The sequence below is a fragment of the Dendrobates tinctorius genome, unplaced genomic scaffold (genome assembly GCF_039654945.1).
Source record: "Dendrobates tinctorius isolate UK_male_01 unplaced genomic scaffold, ASM3965494v1 ptg000051l, whole genome shotgun sequence".
Taxonomy (NCBI): domain Eukaryota; kingdom Metazoa; phylum Chordata; class Amphibia; order Anura; family Dendrobatidae; genus Dendrobates; species Dendrobates tinctorius.
The window spans coordinates 12249508-12273278 of record NW_027361719.1 but is presented as its reverse complement, the minus strand read 5'-3'; the positions used below and the strand labels follow the sequence as shown (position 1 = coordinate 12273278).

At 47.6% G+C, this 23771-nt stretch overlaps 1 protein-coding gene and 1 long non-coding RNA gene across 3 annotated transcripts in view; one reads left to right on the top strand and one right to left on the bottom strand.

Moving 5' to 3' along the window:
* The window catches only part of B4GALNT1 (beta-1,4-N-acetyl-galactosaminyltransferase 1), a 273680-nt gene extending 265096 nt beyond the window's left edge, over positions 1-8584 (bottom strand). The window contains exon 1 of one of the 2 annotated variants that reach the window (XM_073576800.1): positions 8448-8584. In XM_073576800.1, coding sequence (XP_073432901.1) covers positions 8448-8464 — 17 coding nt within the window. In that variant the 5' untranslated portion in view covers positions 8465-8584. The remainder of the gene's footprint in view (positions 1-8447) is intronic. The other variant, XM_073576801.1, reaches the window with a different exon arrangement.
* Positions 7499-19976, top strand: LOC141091299 (uncharacterized). The gene is made up of 2 exons (XR_012232482.1): positions 7499-7752; positions 17681-19976. It is a non-coding gene; the product is annotated as an uncharacterized lncRNA (long non-coding RNA).
* The last annotated feature ends 3795 nt before the right edge of the window (positions 19977-23771 follow it).

Genomic DNA, 23771 nt, shown 5'->3' with positions numbered 1-23771 from the left:
TAGAGACAGCTAGTCATTCGCTAGCACTCTCATTTGTGCTGTCAATAAGATGTTTTATTATATGGATTTTCAATGCTCATAAAGTGCAACCCATGTATTGGATGTGACATTGTGTATTATGTATATTAGTATCATACTATACTCCAGGGGTCCTCAAACTACGGCCCGCGGGCCGCATGCGGCCCTCCAAAGACTTTTATCCGGCCCCCCGCCAGGCCGACTTTGAGCTCTTGAACTGCACTGCAGTTCAGTGCCGGCGGGCCGTGTTATTGCGGGCGGGACGAGGCGCCGAGGAAAGGCGTTGCGCAGCCCTCCCGCAGCACAGTGCACAGAGACGACGTGATTGTCATCACGCCGCCTGCGCGGTCTGATGATGTCAAGCCGCATGGGCCTGTGCCGGAAGAAGACGGAGACGAGCGGGCGCCTCTTCAGAGCAGCGCGGGGACATAGGTGAGTTTTTTTTTTTTATTTAAATGCCGGGTCCTATTGGGGATATTTTCCTACCTAGTGGGGACATTGTTCTGCCTAGTGGGGACCTGTGCTACCTATTGGGGATATTTTCCTGCCTAGTGGGGACCTGTGCTACCTATTGGGGACACTTTTCTGCCTAGTGGGGACCTGTGCTACCTATTGGGGACATTGTTCTGCCTAGTGGGGACCTGTGCTACCTATTGGGGACATTTTTCTGCCTAGTGGGGACATTTTCCTGCCTAGTGGGGATCTGTGCTACCTATTGGGGATATTTTCCTGCCTAGTGGGGACATTTTCCTGCCTAGTGGGGATCTGTGCTACCTATTGGGGATATTTTCCTGCCTAGTGGGGACATTGTTCTGCCTAGTGGGGACCTGTGCTACCTATTGGGGACATTTTTCTGCCTAGTGGGGACATTGTTCTGCCTAGTGGGGACCTGTGCTACCTATTGGGGACATTTTCCTGCCTAGTGGGGACCTGTGCTACCTATTGGGGATATTTTCCTGCCTAGTGGGGACATTTACCTGCCTATTGAGGACATTTACCTTCCTATTGGGGACCTGTGCTACCTATTGGGGACATTTACCTGCCTATTGGGGACCTGTGCTACCTATTGGGGACATTTACCTGCCTATTAGGGACGTGTGCTGCCTATTGGGGACATTTACCTGCCTATTGGGGACCTGTGCTGCATATTGGGGACCTGTGCTGCCTAATGGGGACCTGTGCTGCCTATTGGGGATATTTACCTGCCTATTGGGGACATTTATCTGCCTAATGGGGACATCTATCTGCCTATTGGGGACCTGTGCTGCCTAATGGGGACCTGTGCTGCCTAATGGGGACATTTAGCTGCCTAATGGGCACCTGTGCTGCCTATTGGGGACCTGTGCTGCCTATTGGGGACATTTACCTGCCTATTGGGGACATTTACCTGCCTATTGGGGACATTTACCTGCCTATTGGGGACATTTGCCTGCCTAATGGAGACCTGTGCTGCCTATTGGGGACATTTACCTGCCTTTTGGGGACATTTACCTGCCTTTTGGGGACCTGTGCTGCCTATTGGGGACATTTACCTGCCTTTTGGGGACCTGTGCTGCCTATTGGGGACATTTACCTGCCTATTGGGGACCTGTGCTGCCTATTGGGGACATTTACCTGCCTATTGGGGACCTGTGCTGCCTATTGGGGACATTTACCTGCCTTTTGGGGACCTGTGCTGCCTATTGGGGACATTTACCTGCCTATTGGGGACCTATGCTGCCTATTGGGGACATTTACCTGCCTATTGGAGACGTATGCTGCCTATTAGGTACATTTACCTGCCTTTTAGGGACCAATGCTGCCTATTGGGGATTCTTGCACCACACCAGTCTGAGCCTGAGGTAAAAGTGGAGTTCCACCAATATGGGCAGTGGTGAGGCTGCATTGATAGGCACTGATCAGGCAGCATTGATGGGCACTGATCAGGCAGCATTGATGGGCACTGATCAGGCTGCGCTGATGGGCACTGATCAGGCTGCGCTGATGGGCACTGATCAGGCTGCATTGATGGGCACTGATCAGGCTGCATTGATGGGCACTGATCAGGCTGCATTGATGGGCACTAATCAGGCTGCTTTGATGGGCACTAATCAGGCTGCTTTGATGGGTACTGATCAGGCTGCATTGATGGGCACTAATCAGGCTGCATTGTTGGGTACTGATCAGGCTGCACTGATGGGCACTGATCAGGCTGCATTGATGGGCAGTGCAGTCTGTATGTCTCTGTGTGGGCAGTTTTATTGCTGGTATATTGTTTTTGTAGCGCTGTATATATGTTGGTATTTTACTAATAGCAATTTTGAATCCCTAGGAAACAATATCAAGAAAGAGAAAAAATTGACTCGAAGTGTAGGATATTCGAAGAAGCCAAAAAAATCGGTAAGTTTGATGATTTAACTTCATTTTTAATATTGTATTTGTTCCTATTTTTGTTTTATTACTTCTAAACAAGATATGTGCAGTGTGCACAGGAATTTATTCATAATTTTTTTTAAACTATATTCCGGCCCTCCAACGGTCCGAGGGACCTTAATCTGGCCCCCTGTTTAAAAAGTTTGAGGACCCCTGCTATACTCTATACTCTGCAGGATTTTATTACATAGGTTCCATTAGTCACCAGTGAGTAACACGTATTAATGACTTTTATACATCCGCACACCTTACTTTTAGTGCCTCATTTGACTATCAAATTACATAGTAACATAGTAACATAGTTATTAAAGTTTTTATATATATTTTTATGTTTATTTCCCTTTTGGACAAATTAAGTGGTTTTTGTCTAATTACTTGCTGCTCCGTACCAAAATTGTTTGCGCTTTGCGCCGTTGGCTCTGTTAAATTTCTGACTTATTAAAGTTGAAGGACGACTTTAAGTCCATCTAGTTCAACCCATATCCTATCCTAACCTGCCCTAACATGTTGATCCAGAGGAAGGCAAAAAAAAAAACATGTGGCAAACAGTAAGCTCCACATAGGGGAAAAAAATTCCTTCCTGACTCCACATACGGCAATCAGTCTAGCTCCGTGAATCAACGCAATATTAATTATATATTACATATTTTTCTAATTGCAGCTTTCCTTAGAAATCAACATAAAGCTCTTCCTGTAGTACTTTATCCAATACATTAACTTGTCATAAAAGTTGAAAACATTTTTAACAGGACGCTCTTTATTTTACACTATACACCTTGGGCCCCCTAACCTGCTGCTCTTGTGGCTCACAGGCCCATGATGTGCGGCTCACGACTGTGCCAACTTGGCACCTTTGCCCCACGTGAGCAGAGGATCGTCTCCAGATGGTAACTTCTCTGTGCAGGCCCACATAGAAAAGAACATCTGGGTGTGCATATATTGGCTTTTTTTGGGAGGAGGCTTGGAGACCGAATGAGAGGGGAGTGCTTGAAGCTGGATCTAAAAGTGTGTTGGGAATGTTTGATGCAAGAATACTGATTGGGGGTAAAGTGGGACCCCCTGGATGTAAGGATGCTGTCTATAAGTGAGGGAGGCACAGGGTCTCAGTTCGATTTTTGTTCTAAATCTTTTGCTGCTATTATAGCAGTAATGGAGGACTCTAGGTGTCACTACTGAGGGGGGAAGGAGGCACTGGATATCATTACTTGGGGGACTATGGATGTGACTGAAAGCTGAAAGGGGTTCTTAAAGTAAGAATCTTCGTATACCACTGCCACACACTATAAATTTATATGTGTAATATTACACTATGTTATCAAATATAACTAAAGGAGCATTCATTTTTATTAATAAACGTGAGGTAGATAATTGATATAAATAAATGTTAGATACAGTAGAACAATAGATAAATGATTGATGGACAAAATGATATATTTTGCAAATTGATAGATACCGTAGATATTGTAGGTAGGTAGAAGCTACAAATAGACCTCGCTCACATGAGTGTATAACATGGCCGAGTGCCATGCGATGTTTTATCGTACAGCTCTATGACCAGTGTTATTCCGTGGGGCAGCTCAGATCTGCGAATATTTTCTCGTGCCGATTCATCATGGGAAAACAACAGCAGCATGCTGCAATTGGCAGCGTGACTCGGACTGCACTCGGATGTCACCCCAGTACAGTCCGATACGCCAAGACAGGTAAAGGAAGACATGGCGAAATTACTTTCTCCATCTCCTCCGCAGCTGTGCTGTGATCCCCTCATGCGAGAGGATTGGAGAACAGTAGCATGACACTTAGCTCCCGCTCGCAGCAGAGCAGGAGCCGAGGGTCATTAGCATGTCGCATCCAATGCTCTCACATTGGATGCCATATGCTCATCTGTTTGCAGTATAAAGACTCGCACTCATCTGCATAAAAAAAAAAAACGCTCCGATGTTGTTCCTGAAAATTAGGACGAGTGTCATGCGTTTACGATGCAATTTTTCTCACATACCATCGGTATAACATTCGTATGACGTGCAATCCATATGCTATGTGATTTTAACATCAGCTTTTATATACAGTAATTCTCTATGTCATTTCTGCCTAGCTTTCTAACTAATAAAATAGTCTTAGATACTGTAGATAGATAGATATATGTCAGTGAGATATAATCAGTGCTTTGCGTGCTTAGTTTTCTGTACTTGTAATTGGCTAATAAATCAGTAGATAAAAGAAAAAAATAGCATAGGGTCCCCCTTATTTTTACTAAGCCAGCTTAGGGAAAGCAGACAGCTGAGAGCTAGTCTTAATAGTATTGGAAGGGGGTAATACCCATGGAGCCTCCCAGTCTATTAATATCAGTTCACAGCTGTCTACTTGGCCTCTACTGGTTATTAAAAAGGGGGGATGCCAAAAAATTATGTGAGGTTCCCCCTATTATTAATAATTAGCAAATGCTAAGCAGACAGCTGTGGGCTGATATTAATAGGCTGGGAAGGGGCCATAGATAATAGTCCCTTTCCAAACTAATAACACCTTAGCTGCCCCCAGGAATGGTGCATCCATTAGATGCTCCAATTTTTTGTGCTTATCCACGGCTCTTCCTGCTGGCTCTGGGGTGTTGGCAAGTGGGGTAATGGTTTTGATGTCAGCTGTTTGATGTCCGCTGACATCAAGCCCAGGGGTTAGTAATGGAGAGGCGTCTTATCAGACACCCCCATTACTAACTCTGAAGTTAAAAGTAATAAAGACACAGACCTAGTTAAGTCCTTTAATTGCGCAAATCATTTCGCTTTTACCCATTTATTATCCTAAAAATTAAAAAATCACAGTAATCCTCAACTGTTCACCATTAATCCATAATGATGAGGTCCCACGACGATCCCCTGTTACATTTGGATAGTGTGGTTTGCGATGACATCAGTAATGTGACCACTCACCACGCCAGTAAGAACACAATGAGAGTACCGTGAAAAATGTTTGGCTGCAGTGATGGGCGATGATGTATTTAAGATTACCGCAAGTCACAGGCAGCAGTTCCCACGTTAAGCTCTGTGTGAGCCAGCCTGTAGCCTGTGAACTACTTTAACCTTACTGACATCACCGCTCACAGTGGTACGTGTGGTATACGCTTTTTTCACAGATACCACATGTACCCATCATAACCTACGGTGCTATGAACATATCGGTGTTTTCACATGGACCCTGTGACTGTGCAAAACACGCAGAGACATGTCCATTTTTTTGTGGCACCACGAATGACAAGGGCCAATACAAGTCTATGAATCTGCAAAAGACACGAACAGCACACGGATGGCGTCGGTGTGCAGTCAGTGCGCTGTCGGTGCTTAACATTGCAAAGTATAGGAGAAGCTTTGTCATTTCTTTCTTCCTTTATCCATACCGGTAAAACAATGATGACCACAGTGATGGTAAAAATGGACACACAGACGGCATCGGCACTGGTTTTACACAAACATGTTTTATACAGATGTGTAATGAGGCCTAAATGTGGAGTCAAATCGTTATAGACTTACATGTGATCCCACATAAAAAAGTGAGCAATGAAAATGAGCTATTGGCTTCTCACAAAACAAAACCTACATTATCGCTGCTCTTTCTGCCGTGGCAGTCACTGTTTTCTTAATACCAGAGTTTTGATTCCCATATGTGCACAATGTGCTGGTCAGAACCAGACTGCAATCTTTAATTTACAGATCCACCGAGATAAATATAAAAGCACACAATCAAAAAGCTGAAAGCCTTCCAGAGCAAATAAGCCACAGATGGACACCTGCTGCCCTGCTGGATACAGCACCGGCTACAGACAAAGATATTATCTACTATACATAAGATGCAACATCTGCAGCGAGTCTGTATGTTCTCTCTGTGTTTGTGTGGGTTTCCTCCGGGTTCTCCAATTTCCTCCTAAAGATATACTGATAGGGAATCTAGATTGTGAGCCCTGATGGGGACAGTGATGATAATGTCTGGAAAGTGCTGTGGAATATGATAGCGCTACATAAGCAAAAGAATAAAAAATATAAATATATGTATTCATGTACTTAGATATTTTGTCAGAATAAGGCTTTATTCACACATCAGAACTTTTTTTTATCAGTATTTGTATGCCAAATACAGGAGTGCATCTAAAACACAGAGCAGGAGTCAATCTTTCAGTTATACTTTTCCTCTGATTGTTCCACTCCTGGTTTTGGGATACAAGTACTGATGGAAAATACTGACATGTGAATACGCCTTCCTTTAAAGAAAAAAGCTGCAAAGGATAATGAGGAGCGAAAATTCAAAGGTTATACTTAACACGTTGCAGTTACAATCTCTGAAAAACATGGAGCTATTAAAAAATAAGAAAGTCATTTGCAATTAATGTAAAAATTAAATGTATTACTTAATTTTTAATGATACAGCGGACAAATGATCCGACTCCTATGAAGCAGATGCATGGCGGACTCGTTTCAGTCGTGCTGGAACTGCATGCTGAATGCTGTGTGGGACTGCAGCCTAACTAGTCTGCAAGGTGTGAACATACCCTATGTACAAAAACGATTTTCAGGTGCAAGGTGTGTCTACAGGAGACGGGATTACATGTGCCAAGTACACTGGCACTGAAAACTCACACAAGAAATTCCAGGGGTTAATGGGGGTTTCCACTCCTGAACTGGAAAAAACCCCACCAGACAGAGACCACATTCATACCTACGGTATTTAGTCAGTATTTTACCTCAGTATTTTCAAGCCAAAACCAGGAGTGGGTGATAAATCCTGAAGTGGTGACGTGTTTCTATTCCACTTTCCCTTTGATTTTTCCACTCCTGGTTTTGGCTTATAAATACTGAGGTAAAATACTGACCAAATACTGAACGTGTGAACATGGCAAAAAAAACAACTTCTCAATACCCACCTGACTCTGTTCCTCCTCTACTGGCAAAAGATGACGGATATAGGTGAGGGACCAGCATGGTAACAGTAAGGTGAATATGTTATATATATATATATATATATATTTTCTTTATTCTCCTTTAAGTGATGAATCCATCCAACATAATGGTTACATATTCACATGGCTTTTTATGGAAAATGCTAAATGCTGATAAGAAATAGTCAGCGCTACCATCATTTCTCGTATCAAGAGAAAACATTTTGCATAGAATAATGGGCATAGCTGCTACAAGACACCGCACGCCCCAAGTACAGCGCCGGCACCGCACACCATGTGCTATAACGCCAGCACGACCTCCTGTGCCCGTGGACCTGCCATACAATCATAGATTTTCCTACACAACATTGGATTGTCTGGATCTTCACTGATGACTGGTAAGGTGATTTTCTTCAAGCCTTCAAACATTTCTAGACATATTTCGGTGATCTGTCATCCAAGCCGTCTCATAATACCAACGTAAGACGCCCAATGAACATTTCCCATATGTTTTGAATTTAGGATTATAAGGAATTGGCACTGCTGACGTTTTGGAGCAGAGGAGCCAGGAGTTCAATCCTGACCCTGCTGCTACTGTATTTTCCATCCAAGGTCAGGAAAGTGACAGGTAAATTAGTAAGAATTAAGAGGCAAGGAAATGACATAGTGAGCCCCCCTGGGGAGCTAGGAGGGTCCATCCAGCCTGGGTATAGAAACATCCTAGTATCGATCCTTTCCTCCTCCAGTCCCTTCACAATGGCTACACTGATGCATGCTGAGACCATGGAGGGCTGGGAGCTGGTAATCCAGCAGATTGCACCTACAGGGATTGCTCAGGATTAGCTGATTCCATTCAGGTTACACAGGGTAGAAATCGCCATCAAGGAGACTGGAATAATGGAAGTCGCAGTGCAGCATCCTGGGCTGTGGACATGACAGCTCTGCAGCACAAGCCCCCAGCACAGACAATGGACCCAGCTGTCAGTGGCAGCACTCAGTGGTCGCATCTGCTCTACACCCCCAGCCTATAATCTGCAGTCAAGTCTCCAGCTATATACATCGTGTACATCATTGTATACATATATGTCCTTACCTCCGTCCTGTAGACATTTCCTGCGACCCCTGCGATTATCTCTGTCGCATCTGTCTTCCTCCTGCTGTATTGTATCAAAGCTTCTCATTATTCTCAGACGCAGCGCGAGTGCCTCCTCAGGACACAGCGTGAACTGCAGGCATTATTGGCAGCCGACAGGAGGGAGGCGTGCACCCTCCACAGTGCAGGGAGACAGGTCCTTCTGGGTACAAGCCACATGGGTCTTGTGCAATCATTTAACCGTTTGGGATCAGAAAATGAGATTGTAAACTCTGACATATATATATATATATTTCTCCTCATCAACACGATTACGGCAATACCAAACATGTTCTGTTTTCTTTTTATTCAGTGGTAAAGAAAAATCAGATTTTTTTTTGCAGTTGTGTCACCATTTTCCGAGGCCCGTAACGTTTTCATTTTTCAGTCCATGGATCTGTGTGACAGCTTTTATTTATTGCGGGGTGAGACAGTATTTTTATTTGGTTCGCCCTCCCAGGGCTGTGGGGTACTCAGTAACGGGCCGGTGTCAGGGGAATGTGTCACAGCAGCGGTGACCCGGACCGTGGCCCTGGGCGCCCAAGTCAATGGCGGAATGTATATGTAGTTAATGTGGAATGGAATAGTTTGTAACACCACCTGTGGTGTTCGGCAAGGGAGGTGTTAAGCCGACGCTGCAGACAGATCCTCTGGGACAGATGGTGTGATGCAGCAGTGATGGTATTGCCCTGCACAGGCAGGGTTGATGTCCCAGGGCAGTGTAGTTGTAATGGCTGTGAAAAGGCGCAGGCAGTGTAAAGGTACTGTCACACTTAGCAATATCGCTATAACTTGTGACGTTATAGCGATATCGCTGTGTCTGACACTTACCTCCGACCGGCTCCCCCGCTGGTTATCGCTGATCGCGCGAGAACGTCCAGGAATGTTTCTCGTCGTCAGCTTCCTGCTGGGCTTCCTGTGGAGAGACGAGCGACGAGCCGGGCGGGAGGACCTCAGGATCGCCTCGTCTGACAGGTAAGTAGCGACCCCCGACCCCTTCGATATTTCTGGTGAGATCTGCCTGTGTGGCAGCTCACTAGCGACCACTTAGCGATGTACCAGCAATCCTGACCGCGTCATATCGCTGGTCGGGATCCCTGGTGCATCGCTAAGTGTGACATTACCTTAAGAGATGGTACCCAGATGTAGCAGTGCTGAATGGGTTGGCGCGAGAATGAATGGAGGACACCAGTTCCAAAGCTTTACTCACAGTCTGCGGTACACCAGGGTGCCTGCATCCGGGCCGTGTCCTCCGGGTCAGAGACTCAGTCAACCTCCAGGCCAGATGGAAAGCTCCCCTCCAACACTCCGCCAACATGTACCTTTCCTGAACGACTCCTCTATTGCGCCTTAAGGTGTGAAGAGCTCCAGTACCGTGGTACTCTGGAGTTCCTCCTGTCAGATGTTCCTAACAATTCTACTCGTATGGCAGACAGCTGTAGCCTCTATCGGGGACCCCTTTCTCCAGAGTCCTGGCTCGCTATTCACTTGCTGTTGTGCCCCAAGTCTTAGATGGGAGTAGTGCATTTACAGCCAACTACTCCACCGGTGTCTGCTGCAGAACCATAAGCGTCCATACAACCTTGGGGACCGGGCCCCGGCCTTGTGCTGAGAACCTATAGGCAGGGTTCCTTTTCCAACCCATGTCTCCTCTCTGTTCTCCCACTCCTTCGTTCCGTACTGATCCATCTCTCTCTTATGGAAGCTTAGGTTGCAGTTCTACGTCTTTCTCCTTCTGTTCCTTTCCCGTGCCAGCTGGCTCAGATTACTGAGGCAGCTGCAACACTCTTTCCTCCATCCCTTCTTCCAGGGATCCTCACTCCTCCCGAGTGGCTTCCTTCCTCACTGACCTTCTGTCAGACTGAACCCCGACTCATCTGTCATCCTACACTTTCCCACTCTTTTATATATCTCAACTCCACCCACCTCCCAGCACATCCACTGTTCCAAGCAGGGAACCACCAGAGGTGCTCTGCTACTCTCTAAGCACTGAGCCGCAATGTGGTTGTGCAGAACTACCCTGTGTGTGTGGGGTGCGGGTGTTGGAGCGTGGAAAGGAGTTCCCACCTTACCTGGATGGTGGGGCACTACACCTTAGGAGAAGGTGCAGTACCTCTGTGGCGACTGAGCCTCAGGGGTGCCACATATTGATACAATTTTGGGATATATGTGATGTTTTGATCCCTTGTTACAGCATTTTTTGTGGTATTGAAGCGACCGAAATATGTAACTTTGGCTTTCTTGAATTTTTACCAGTCGGGTTAATTATATTTTAATAGATCATACTTTTCTGAATGCGTCGGTACCTCATAGGTGTATTTTTATTGTTTTTCTTTTTAATGGGGGAAAAGATGGGGTGGTTTTTATGTTTTTTTCATTTTTTTCATATGTTTTAAAACACTTTTTTTTTACTTTTCACATATCTCAATAGTTTCCTTAGGGGACTTGAATGCTGTGCTATATACCACAATGTCACATAATTGCTGCCTATAGCAGAAATCCGGCCTCCTTTGAGGCCCGGCCACAGGCTGCGTTTCAAGGGAACTCCATAATGACAAACACGGAGGTCTTCAACAGACCCCCTGATGTCATAGCAACGCATCGGCGACCCGCAGTCACGTCACGGGTGCGCCGATGGGCGCATAGAATCACACGCCCCCAAGCCCAAGTATGTAAACTTCTGCGTCAGAGGCATTTAACAGGTTAATTATAGCGGATGGAGCTCCACCCCACACACAACTGTTAGCAGCAGGTCCTGGCTGTAACACACGGCCATCAACTGCTGGGTATGGAGCGGGCTCACCCTGTGAGCCCGCTCCATACACCTGCTTTCAACATGTTGTGAAGGAGTTAGCCTAGTATCAGGTTGGAGGGTCTCTGAATTGGGATGAATTCATTTTTGGGTGGGGTTTGGTATGACATCTGAATTCACTTTAGGTTATATATATATGGTGTGAGGTGTGAATTGTGTTATTTATTTGGATCCACGATGAAAGGGGGGTCTGCACATGATGAAAGGTGGGGGTGTGCACATGATGAAAGGCGGGATCTGCATATGATGAAAGGGAGGTTCTGCACATGATGAAAGGGGGGGTTCTGCACATGATGAAAGGGGGGGTTCTGCACATGATGAAAGAGGGGATCTGCATATGATGAAAGGGGGGTCTGCACATGATGAAAGGGGGTTCTGCACATGATGAAAGGGGGGGTTCTGCACATGATGAAAGGGGGGGTTCTGCACATGATGAAAGAGGGGATCTGCATATGATGAAAGGGGGGATCTGCATATGATGAAAGGGGGAATCTGCACTTGATGAAAGGGGGGATCTGCACATGAAGAAATGGGGGATCTGCACAAGATGAGAGGGGGATCTGCACATGATGAAAGGGGGGATCTGCATATGATGAAAGGTAGGATCTGCCCATGATGAAAGGGGGGGTTCTGCACATGATGAAAGGGGGGTTCTGCACATGATGAAAGAGGGGATCTGCATATGATGAAAGGGGGGATCTGCATATGATGAAAGGGGGAATCTGCACTTGATGAAAGGGGGGATCTGCACATGAAGAAATGGGGGATCTGCACAAGATGAAAGGGGGGATCTGCACATGATGAAAGGGGGATCTGCATATGATGAAAGGTGGGATCTGCCCAAGATGAAAGGGGGAATCTGCACTTGATGAAAGGGGGGATCTGCACATGATGAAAGGGGGGATCTGCATATGATGAAAGGTGGGATCTGCCCATGATGAAAGGGGGGGTTCTGCACATGATGAAAGGGGGGTTCTGCACATGATGAAATAGGGGATCTGCATATGATGAAAGGGGGGATCTGCATATGATGAAAGGGGGAATCTGCACTTGATGAAAGGGGGGATCTGCACATGAAGAAATGGGGGTTCTGCACATGATGAAAGGGGGGGGTTCTGCACATGATGAAAGAGGGGATCTGCATATGATGAAAGGGGGGATCTGCATATGATGAAAGGGGGAATCTGCACTTGATGAAAGGGGGGATCTGCACATGATGAAAGGGGGGATCTGCATATGATGAAAGGTGGGATCTGCCCAAGATGAAAGGGGGGGTTCTGCACATGATGAAAGGGGGATTTGCACATGATGAAAGGGGGAGTTCTGCATATGATAAAAGGGGGGATCTGCACATGATGAAAGGGGGGACCTGCACATGATGAAATGGGGGGTCTGCACATGATGAAGGGGGGATCTGCACATGAAGAAAGGGGGGACCTGCACATGATGAAAGGGGGGGTCTGCACATGATGAAAGGGGGGTTCTGCCTATGATGAAAGGGGAGTCTGCACATGATGAAAAGGGGGGTCTTCACATAATAAAAGGGGGGATCTGCACATGATGAAAGGGGGAATCTGCAAATTATGATGAAGGGGGCTGCAAATAATTATGGAGGGGGGCTGTAATTTGCAAATGATGGAATGGGGCTGCAAATGATGGAGGGGGTTGCAAATGATGATATGAGGGAGGGGAAGGGGGACTGCACATGAACGGAAGGGGACTGCACATGATGAAGTGAGGGGGGAAGGGGGACAGCAAATGATGAAGTGAGGGGGCAAGTGGGACTGTGAATGATGAAGTGAGGGGGGAAGGGGGACTGCGAATGATGAAGTGAGGGGGGAGGAGGACAGCAAATGATAAAGTGAGGGGGACTGCAAATGATGAAGTGAGGGACGGGGGACAGCAATTGAATAGAAGGTGGGGGACTGGGAAAGCCAGGGGTGGATTAAGGGTAACCTGGGCCCGGGGCTGTTCAGACTCTGTGGGCCCCCGGTCATGTGACAGGGTCGGGAAGTCCCTAGTTTTCATGACGCATACGGTGCGTCAAGGAGCGGGAAGGGGTTAAATACTGAGGTAAAAACACTCTGCAAATACGCAACGTGTGCACGAGGCCTCACAAATACTGAGGTAAAAAACACCAAATGCTCAGCGTGTCCATGAGGCCTTACAAATACTGAGTGAAAAACTCACCAAATACTCAGCGTGTGCACGAGGCCTTACAAATACTGGAAGGCTTCCACCCAACATCTAGTCTTGACTCACCTGTACCTAACATCGAAACCAGCTAATAGTCTGCAATCACCTGCTGACCTGGACCCATGACCTTTCAGACAAGTTACTTCACATGAGTCACACAGAGGCTTCTGATTCATGAACTTCCCCAGACAGAAGAAGCAGCCTCCGATGTGCAGTCTGTGGTCGGATACACAGGAAGAGATGCTCCTCGTCACAGGCTGTGCCTAACATGTCAGCAGAGGGGTTATCACCACAGACAAGTCGCCGTCTCCTCACACACTGGACACGACACTGCATCTGGTGACGAACAAGCGCACATTGCGCAATGTTAGTCATGTCCCAGATGTTCAGCATGTGGAGGGCCAAGGGGGGACCAAAAAAGACCCTAGGATTGGAACAGGAGCATGGGAAAGTGGACGGCGGTCGGAGGGGCAGGGTTTATATAGGGGTCGGAGTAAGTAAATACATATATATATGCGGGCAGCACACATGCACAATCCTCAGGTTGTCTAACTTTCAACTGGTCAAAACATTTCTCTCAGTAGACCAAGAAAGAAATGTGGCAGGAATAAAGTACACCTCATAGTAACTTATGTGTGAGGCAGAGGTGACAAGACCCGCAATCTCATACCCACCTTACTAGAGGCGCCCACTGCCCACATATAACAAAGTTGATGGAAACAGATGACTTCCACTATGATGATTGGTTACCGGCCGCCCGACCACACCCATTTCACAACTAGTCACACCCATGTCCGTGCCCCAACCACACCCATTTAGCACTGCTGATTACACTGGTACTGAGGGCAAAGTGGCTGGTACTGTGGGCACACTGACTGGTACTGAGGAAAAGAAAGAAAGAACAGAGAGAGAGAAAAGAAAAAAGAGAGCGAAAGAAAGGAGAGAGAAAGAAAGAACAGAGAGAAAGAAAGAAGAAATAAAGAGAGAAACAGAGAGAGAAAAGAAGAAAGAACAGAGAGAAAGAAAGAGGGGACAGAAAAAAAGAACAGAGAGAAAAAATGAAAGAGGGGAAAGAAAGAACAGAGAGGGAGATAGAAAGATAGAACAGAGAGAAAGAAAGAAAGAGGGGAAGAAAGAACAGAGAGAGAAAAAAAGAAAGAAAGAAAGAAAGGGGAAAGAAAGAACAGAGAGGGAGAGAGAAAGAAAGAGGGGAAAGAAGGAACAAAGCGAGAAAGAAAGAAAGAGAAAGAAAGATAGAGGTGAAAGAAAGAACAAAGAGAGAAAAAAAGAAAGAAAGAGGAAATAAAGAACAGAGAGGGAGAGAGAAAGAAAGAGGGGAAAGAAAGAACAGAAAGTAAATGAAAGAAAGAAAGAACAGAGAGAGAAAGAAAGAAAGACAAGGAAAGAGGGGAAAGAACGAAAGATTCTATAAAGATACTATACCAGGCCGGCTCACATTGTAGTGCCCACCTGAGCCTCCAGGTGCAGGACATATCATGATCCACTCACATGGCCGACATCCCCGAGTCTAAGGCGATCCTGCTGTTCGCGCTGTCGGAGGAGGGCATAGGACATGGTGATAATCTGAAGCATTCCCTGAAGTGCCTCCATGGTTCCATCACAATCGCCTCCGGTCTGCTTCCAGCACGTCACTTCTGATGGAATGTCACATGCGAGTTTTCAAGTGCTCCTCGGGGCTCAGCCGTATACTCGTGTGTCCACGGGAAAAGTGAGCTTCCGGTTGGGGCAGTGGGACAGACTCTCAAAATCTGGGATGGTTGGGAGGTATGAATGCTCCCCATCATACACCTTGTACACGCATGGCTCCACACACCTCATACACACACGGTTCCTCTTTGTATGCTTCGTACATACGGCTTCGCTCCATACACCTCGCACACACATGGCTCCACTCAGTACCCACGGCTCCACTCTGTAAACCTCGTACACATGCGGCTCTGCTCTGTACACTTTATACACATGTGGCCACGCTCTGTACACCTTGCACACACATGGCTCTGCTCCGTAAACTTTGTACACACGCGGCTTTGCTCCATTCACCTCGTACACACGCGGCTCCGCTCCATAAACACACGGCTCAGCTCTGTACACTTTGTACACACAGGGCTCCGTTCCGTACACCTCGTACACACGCGGCTCCGCTCCATACACCACGTACACACACGCAGCTTCACTCCGTACAAACACGCGGCTTCGCTCCGTACACCTCGTACACACATGCGGCTTCGCTCTGTACACCTCGTACACACACGCAGCTGGGCTCCGTACACCTCATACACACACGCGGCAGCGCTCAGTACACGCGTGACTCCACTCCATACACCTCGCACGCGCGTGGCTCCGCTCCGTACACCTCGTACACACGCGGCTCCGCTCCATAAACACAAGGCTCAGCTCTGTACACACAGGGCTCCGTTCTGCACACCTTGTACATACGCAGCTCCACTCCGTACACCTTGTACACACACGCGGCTTCGCTCCGTACACACACGCGGCTTCGCTCTGTACACTTCGTACACACACGTGGCTTCGCTCCATACACACATGCGGCTTCGCTCCGTACACCTCGTACACACATGTAGCTTTGCTCCGTACACCTCGTACACACACGTGGCTCCGCTCCATACACCTCGTACACACACGCGGCTTCGCTCCGTACATCTCGTACACATATGCGGCTTCGCTCCGTACATCTCGTACACATATGCGGCTTCGCTCCGTACACCTCATACACATATGCAGCTTCGCTCCGTACACCTCGTAGACACACGCAGCTTCGCTCCGTACACCTCGTAAACACACGCGGCTCCGCTCCGTACACCTCGTACACACACGCGGCTTCGCTCCGTACACACATGCAGCTTCGCTCCGTACACCTCGTACACATGTGGCTTCGCTCCGTACACACATGCGTCTTCGCTCCGTACACCTCATACACACATGCAGCTTTGCTTCGCACACCTCGTACACACACACGGCTCCGCTCCGTACACGCGTGGCTGCGCTCCTTACACCTCGCACACATGCGGCTCCGCTCCGTACACCTCACACTCGCGCAGCTCCGCTCTGCACACCTCGCGCGCGCAGCTCTGCTCCGTACACCTCGCACATTCGCGACTCTGCTCCGTACACCTTGCACATTCGCGGCTCTGCTCCGTACACCTCGCACACACATGCAGCTCCGCTCCATACACCTCACACATTTGCGACTCTGCTCCGTACACCTAGCACATTCGTGTCTCTGCTCCGTACACCTCGCACACACTCGGCTCTGCTCTGTACACCTCGCACACACACGCAGCTACATCCACCCTGTAAACCCCTCCTGACCCCATACATAATTCCCTCATCCAGCACCATAACAACCAGCACAACAGTCCCACATACAATGCATTGACGGCTGTGTGCACAGGACCTGTGATGAGGTCACAGGAGGGGAGGAGTCAGGTGTCACATGATCAGGGGCCTCCACTGAAGCCCCTGATCATGTAACCCCTGACTCCTCCCCTCCTGTGACCTCATCACAGGTCCTGTGGGCACAGAGCAGGGATTTATCAGTGACGGGCTGGCGCTGCAGTGGCCAGTGGGTCTGGGAGGGGGAGGCGTGGCGCTATGGTGGCGGATTATAATGGGGCAATTTTCCATAGGCTGGTGGGCCCCCCCACATCACTGGGCCCTGGGCTACCACCCAGATTGACCTCATTATAATCCGCCACTGGGGAAAGCAAATGAGGACCTGGGTGAGAGCAAATAATGATGAATTTTGAGTGTGGTGGGAGTAAATTATGTATTGAATGTAGGGGGAGATCAGTTGATAATGAATAGAGGGTGGGAGAGAGAGAAGAAATAACAATGAATTGGGGTGGAAGGGGCATGTAAATAATTTGAATCGGGGTGCAGGAGACATATAGTGGGGGGCGTTGAGGATGCAGTGACTTAATGAATTGGAGGAAAGAGTACAAGGGCTATTTAATGTATATATGTATTAAGTGGGGAAAATGGCTATTCATGGTTGGTGGGGATGCAGTGGTGGATTAATAATAACTAACTATATATTAATGATGGGTGCACGTCTGTATTCAGATGTGTAGGGTAGAAGAAAGGGAAAAGTGGGGAATATGCTCTGGAAGTGGTGCTCTAGGTAACTATGTGTTATTTTATGCAGATACAAGTCCTGGCTGGAAGAAATGATGGCGGTCTGCGCTGCATGAAAAAGAAAAGCAAAGATGAAGGACTTCAGCTAGAGGCATCACTGCTGAGTCAGCATGTTACCTGTACACTGACACTATACACTCTATTACCTGTTCACTGTACACTATATACAGAGCTCCTGTGTATAATGTGACCAGTAATCACTGTATTACCTGTACACTGACACTATATACAGAGCTCCTGTGTATAATAGCATTAGTGTTGTGTTTTTTTTTATTAATGATCAGTATTGTAGTATTTGATCACTATGTGTGACGACTCCTGGAGTGGACCCTCTGGGTCGTGGCACCAACCCTCCCAGGGCGAGCAGACCTAGTGAAGACCACCCCCTATACAGGGAGTGTCAGGGGCAAGCCCCAGGGGGTGAGGTACCCCGACTGCTGGCACCAGGCGGTCGGCTCACAGGAGACACGAGTGGGTGAGTGTGTCTGCAGGAACGTGTAAAGCGTGGACACGGCAACACGTGGTATACAGAGACTTCGTACGTCCGGGTGTGAGTGAAGCAGGATGCGTGTAAGGGGCACGTCAGAGCACTGAGTCAGGCAGCAGGTGTGCCAGGAGGTGTAACAGAGTACAGGAGCAGGGTGTGTGCCAGAGGGCACGACTGAGCATAAGAAGGAGTGCAGGATTGGAACGTGTGACAGGAGGCACAACTGAATAAGAGACAGAGCACAGGATCAGAGTGTGTGCCTGGAGGCACAACTAAGTACAAGACAGAGCACAGGATCAGAGTGTGTGCCAGGAGGCACAACAGACTATGAGACAGAGTACAGGGTCAGAGCGTGTGCCAGGAGGCACAACCGAGTACAAGGCAGAGTGCAGGTTCAGAGCGTGTGCCAAGAGGCACAACAGAGTGCAAGACAGGGGACCCGAATACAGCACACAGCCAGGCAGGGACACGGCAGACCAAGTCAGGAAGCACAACAGTAATCAGGCACCTCCCCTAGGAAGAGGTAGCCTGATATAGCACATGATCACGAGAGCTTCCGGGTCAAGTCCTCCAGTACCATAGAGAGGACTGACCTGGAGACCGAACTGAGAAAAGCGCACAAGCGCAGACATAACATGGAGGAGACAGGGACCTAGGTACGAGAGGTGCACGTGCACACCCGGCGGGACCTCCGGAGTGACCGCGGCTCCGGAAGAGATGAGGTCGGGACCGAGGTCCCGCCCTCAGGTGAGCACGGCGTGACACTATGTAGTGGTAGTATGTGACCTGGTTATAATGTGGCGGTATTGCTCCCTGTATGTGGTATTATCTGGTCACTATGTGATGGTAATATGTGATCTGGTCATGGCATGGAGGTATTTGTTCCTTGTATGTGGTATTATTCCATCACTATGTGGTGGTAATATGTCATCTGACCATAGTGTGATGGTATTTGTCCCTTGTATGTGGTATTAATGGTCTTTGTAAAAAATATATGTGACTCATTCCCTTAAAGAAAAATAAATAAAAATGTACCTAAAAAGAGCATTTTATATTTTAAAAAAATGTTTAATAGGTTAAAGTAGAGTAGGGCCCGACTAAGAGTCTACCTTGTCGTACTGGTGGCTTAAAAATCCTTTTGGTCAAAACAAAAGCTGCTGGCTATATATGTGATCTGGTGTCTGCTGGAAACTGTTAATATCAGATTGGTCAGGACGTGGTGCAGAAGATGAGTTTTTCCAAGAGCGGGCAGTGGGACTTTGGAAGGTTTGAGATGTGTAGGCGAAGCTGGGGTGGTGCATTAGTCATACTCACCAATGGGGGAGGCAGCACTAAAAGTGCCTAGGGCAGCATAAGCTCTAAATACAGCCCGGCCCCCATGCCACACCGCATTGATGCAGGAATTGATGCAAAAGGAGCCCCGACCAAGTATGGAGTGCATGTACTGACAATACATTTCGGATTTGAAAATAATTTTTTAAGCTGGTGTTATAAGGTATTCTAATTTCCTGAGAAAATGACTTGTGGGTTTTCATTGGCTGTAAGCCATAATCATCAACATTAACAGAAATAAACACTTGAGATAGATCATTCTTTTTGTAAAAACTTTATATAATGTTTGAGTTTCAATTTTTGTATTGAGGAACTGAAATAAATTAACTTTTTGATGATATTCTAATTTTGCGAGACGCACTTGTATTTTGCCTCCAGTGTAAATTTACTGTACAAAGTGATCTGCGTTTTTTATTCATTTTGGGGTAAGGGTGTTTGTATAAGTACAGCAAGTAGAAAATTCAATAAAGTATAACTTTTAATTAAATATACGTAACAAATTGCGGTGATTAGCCCAAATGCACACAGGTTAAGAGACCTCATATAATAACGGGGAGTCAAAATCTAGAAATATCTAGGTAATCACTGTAGGTCACAAGTTAGGAATACAGATAAAGTTCCCAATAATAGCCGTGCTGATAATAAACAGGTAAGTCTCTCTCAAATTTGATGAAGTCATACTACGATGCATGGAGCATCACAGGAGTCATTGGAAGGAAACAAAAAATATTGTTACTGTCTTCTATCCCTGCTGTGCCTCATGTAAGGGTACAGTTATGGCCAAAAGTATTGACACCCCTGCAATTCTGTCAGATAATACTCAGTTTCTTCCTTTCACGTGGTACCGCTCATTAAAGTCATGAATATGGACGCCACTCCACTCTCATAGGCGTGGCGCCGATATTCATGACCTTAATGAGTGGTACCACGTGACCGCGTGCTCTCACTGGAAAAAGATACCGGACATACATGCAGGGACTGCACCAGGACTCAGGTGAGCGGCATGCCAAGCCGGGGGGGAATATGAGCCGGGGGGGAATGAGCCGGGGGGAGAATGAGCAGGGGGTAGGGGTAGAATGAGCCGAGGGTGGGGAAGAATGAGCCGGGGGTGTGGGGAGAATGAGCCAGGTGGAAAAATGAGCCAGGGGAGAGAATGAGCCCGGGGGGAATAAGTCGGGGGGGGGAGAATGAGCCGGGGGTGGGGGGAGAATGAGCCGGGGGGGAGCATGAGCCAGGGGTGGGGGGAGAATGAGCCGGGGGTATGGCCCCCAACAGCCAGGGTCGGCGTAAGCACCCTGTGCACCCGGTCAAGTGCCAGAGCCCTGAGCAGGTGGGGGGGTCCACTGGCCGTCAGGGACACCGGCATGCTATGGGCACCTGGTGCCTGTGCCAATGTCGAAGCCCACGAAAGGGCCCCCTGCTTGCTCAGGGACCCGGCACTTGCGATACTTACCTCTCCCCACTCTACCTCTGCGGAATCTTCCACTTTTACTGACTGCGACGTTCACGTCAGAGGGCGCAATAACGTCAAATCTGTACACCCTCTGTCTGAACACTTAGAGTGCAGACAGCCGGAAGAAGGCGGCGCTGAGGAGTCCAGACCAGAGCAGCGGAAAGCGAGGAGAAATGAGTGTTTCATTTTCTTTTTTTTTTTTAATGTTTGGAGCAATATATGGGGACCATCATACACGGAGCATCATATATGGGGACCATCATACACAGGAGCATCATATATGGGGACCATCATACACAGAGCATCATATATGGGGATTATCATACACGGATCATCATATATGGGGACCATCATACACAGGAGCATCATATATGGGGACCATCATACACAGAGCATCATATATGGGGACCATCATACACAGAGCATCATATATGGGGACCATCATACACAGAGCATCATATATGGGGACCATCATACACAGGAGCATCATATATGGGGACCATCATACACAGAGCATCATATATGGGGATCATCATACACGGATCATCATATATGGGGACCATCATACACAGGAGCATCATATATGGGGACCATCATACACAGAGCATCATATATGGGGACCATCATACACAGAGCATCATATATGGGGACCATCATACACAGAGCATCATATATGGGGACCATCATACACTGGAGCATCATATATGGGGACCATCATACACAGAGCATCATATATGGGGACCATCATACACAGAATATCATATATGGGGACCATCATACACAGAGCATCATATATGGGGACCATCATATACAGAGCATCATATATGGGGACCATCATACAATGGGGCATCATATATGGGGACCATCATACACAGAGCATCATATATGGGGACCAGCATACACAGAGCATCATATATGAGGACCATCATACGCAGATCATCATATATGGGGACCATCATACACTGGAGCATCATTTATGGGACCCATTGCACACTGGAGCATCATATATGTGGCCCACTATACACTGGAGCATCATATATGTGGCCCACTATACACTGGAGCATCATATATGGGGCTCATTATACACTGGAGCATCATATATGAGGCTCATTATACATTGTATGGAGAAATATATGGGACTCATTATACTTTATGGAGCAATTTACGGGGCTCATTATACTCTATGGGGCCCATCCTATACTGTATGGCATATTATATGGGGCCTATTATATATGGGGCAATATATGGGGCCCATTATACTGTATGGAGCAATATATGGGGCTCATTATTCTGTATGGAGCATTATGTGGGCTCATTATTGTCATGGTCACGCGCGACTGGACACCACCTCCAGCAGGGCGAATTTATATGACACGCGTGACCCTGGATACACCGCCTCCAGCAGGGTGAATTTAAATAATAGCACGTGCAGCCGGATACACCGCCTCCAGCAGGCGAATTTCAGTGGTACACGTATGTCTGGATACACCGCCTCCAGGAGGGCGAATTTCAGAATAAAGAGGAAAATCAGGGAAACAATTACAATGGTGGCCCTGCGATAGGGAATGGGACGTGGAGACCTCCTGCACTCCCCTGAGTCAGTGTCTCTACACTCCTAACGATCCCTAGGCCTGTTCCGCACCGGGCGCCGATGAGAATACCTAATTTCCCTAGCTCGCCCTGCACCTAGTCCTTTCTAGTGAAGTGGACGGTGCAGACACTAATCCCACCACTGCACTGAAACACACATAAGGGAAAGTGGCAAACAGGGAACACCACTTAGCTTTGCTCTGTTGCTAATGTTCCCAGAAACAGAGTCCAACACCTGAGTGCATCTTCTTCCGACCGTGTCCAACACCTGAGTGCAGCTTTACAGCAACAGCGTCCAGCACCCGAGTGCCGCCTTGGAGCAACAGAGTCCAGCACCTGAGTGCAGCTGTCCAGCAACAGAGTCCAGCACCTGAGTGCAACTGTCCAGCAACAGAGTCCAGTCCCTGAGTGCAGCTTTCCAGCAACAGAGTACAGCAACTGAGTGCAGCTCTACACCATAGCTGCCACTCCACCAAGCTTTGCAGGAACTCCTCACTGACTCCATAGCTGCCACTCCACCAAGCTATGCAAGACCTCCTTACTGACACCATAGCTGCCACTCCAGGACTCTGACTGAGCTGCCCGGGACTCTCTCTCCTCCAGCTCCTTCCTTCACCCAGGATGGTTGGAAAAGACCAATAATATCACCAACCGGGAGTGAGCACAACTTACACACCTTTATTGAGCAATCACACCTGTTAGTGATTCCCATGCAATAACACTAACCACCACCGGGGGCAAACTAGAACTAAAAACACCAGTGCAATGACCCTAATGGCCACCGGGGGGCAAAAACCAACCCCGAGCATACAGCTCAAGGAAAAAAAAGGTTACTTTGTGCATTTATCTGTCAGATCCAACCTGGATCCAATGTGGAGCGCAAGCCAGCATCAGCATAACCGGAACCGGAAATGAAGCGCAACAATCTCTGCGCTCCATGGTGGAACGCAAGCAGCAGACGGCACCCCCCGAAACCAGAAGGGACACGTCACCGCTTGATGCGCTCCAGCCTGGAACGAAACAAATTATTACAGTATAAGAAACTGGAAGTAACATACCCCGGCTCGCAATGATTACGGTATAAGTAAGATGCATACATATAGATTGAAGGCCACGTAAATATCCCAAAATAAAGGAAAACTATTCATCCCAAAATTACATAACAGCGGTGTTTTAACACAGCTGACATGCAAATCGAAGGCAAAGAAAATTCGGTTCAAGATTATCACAACATCATAT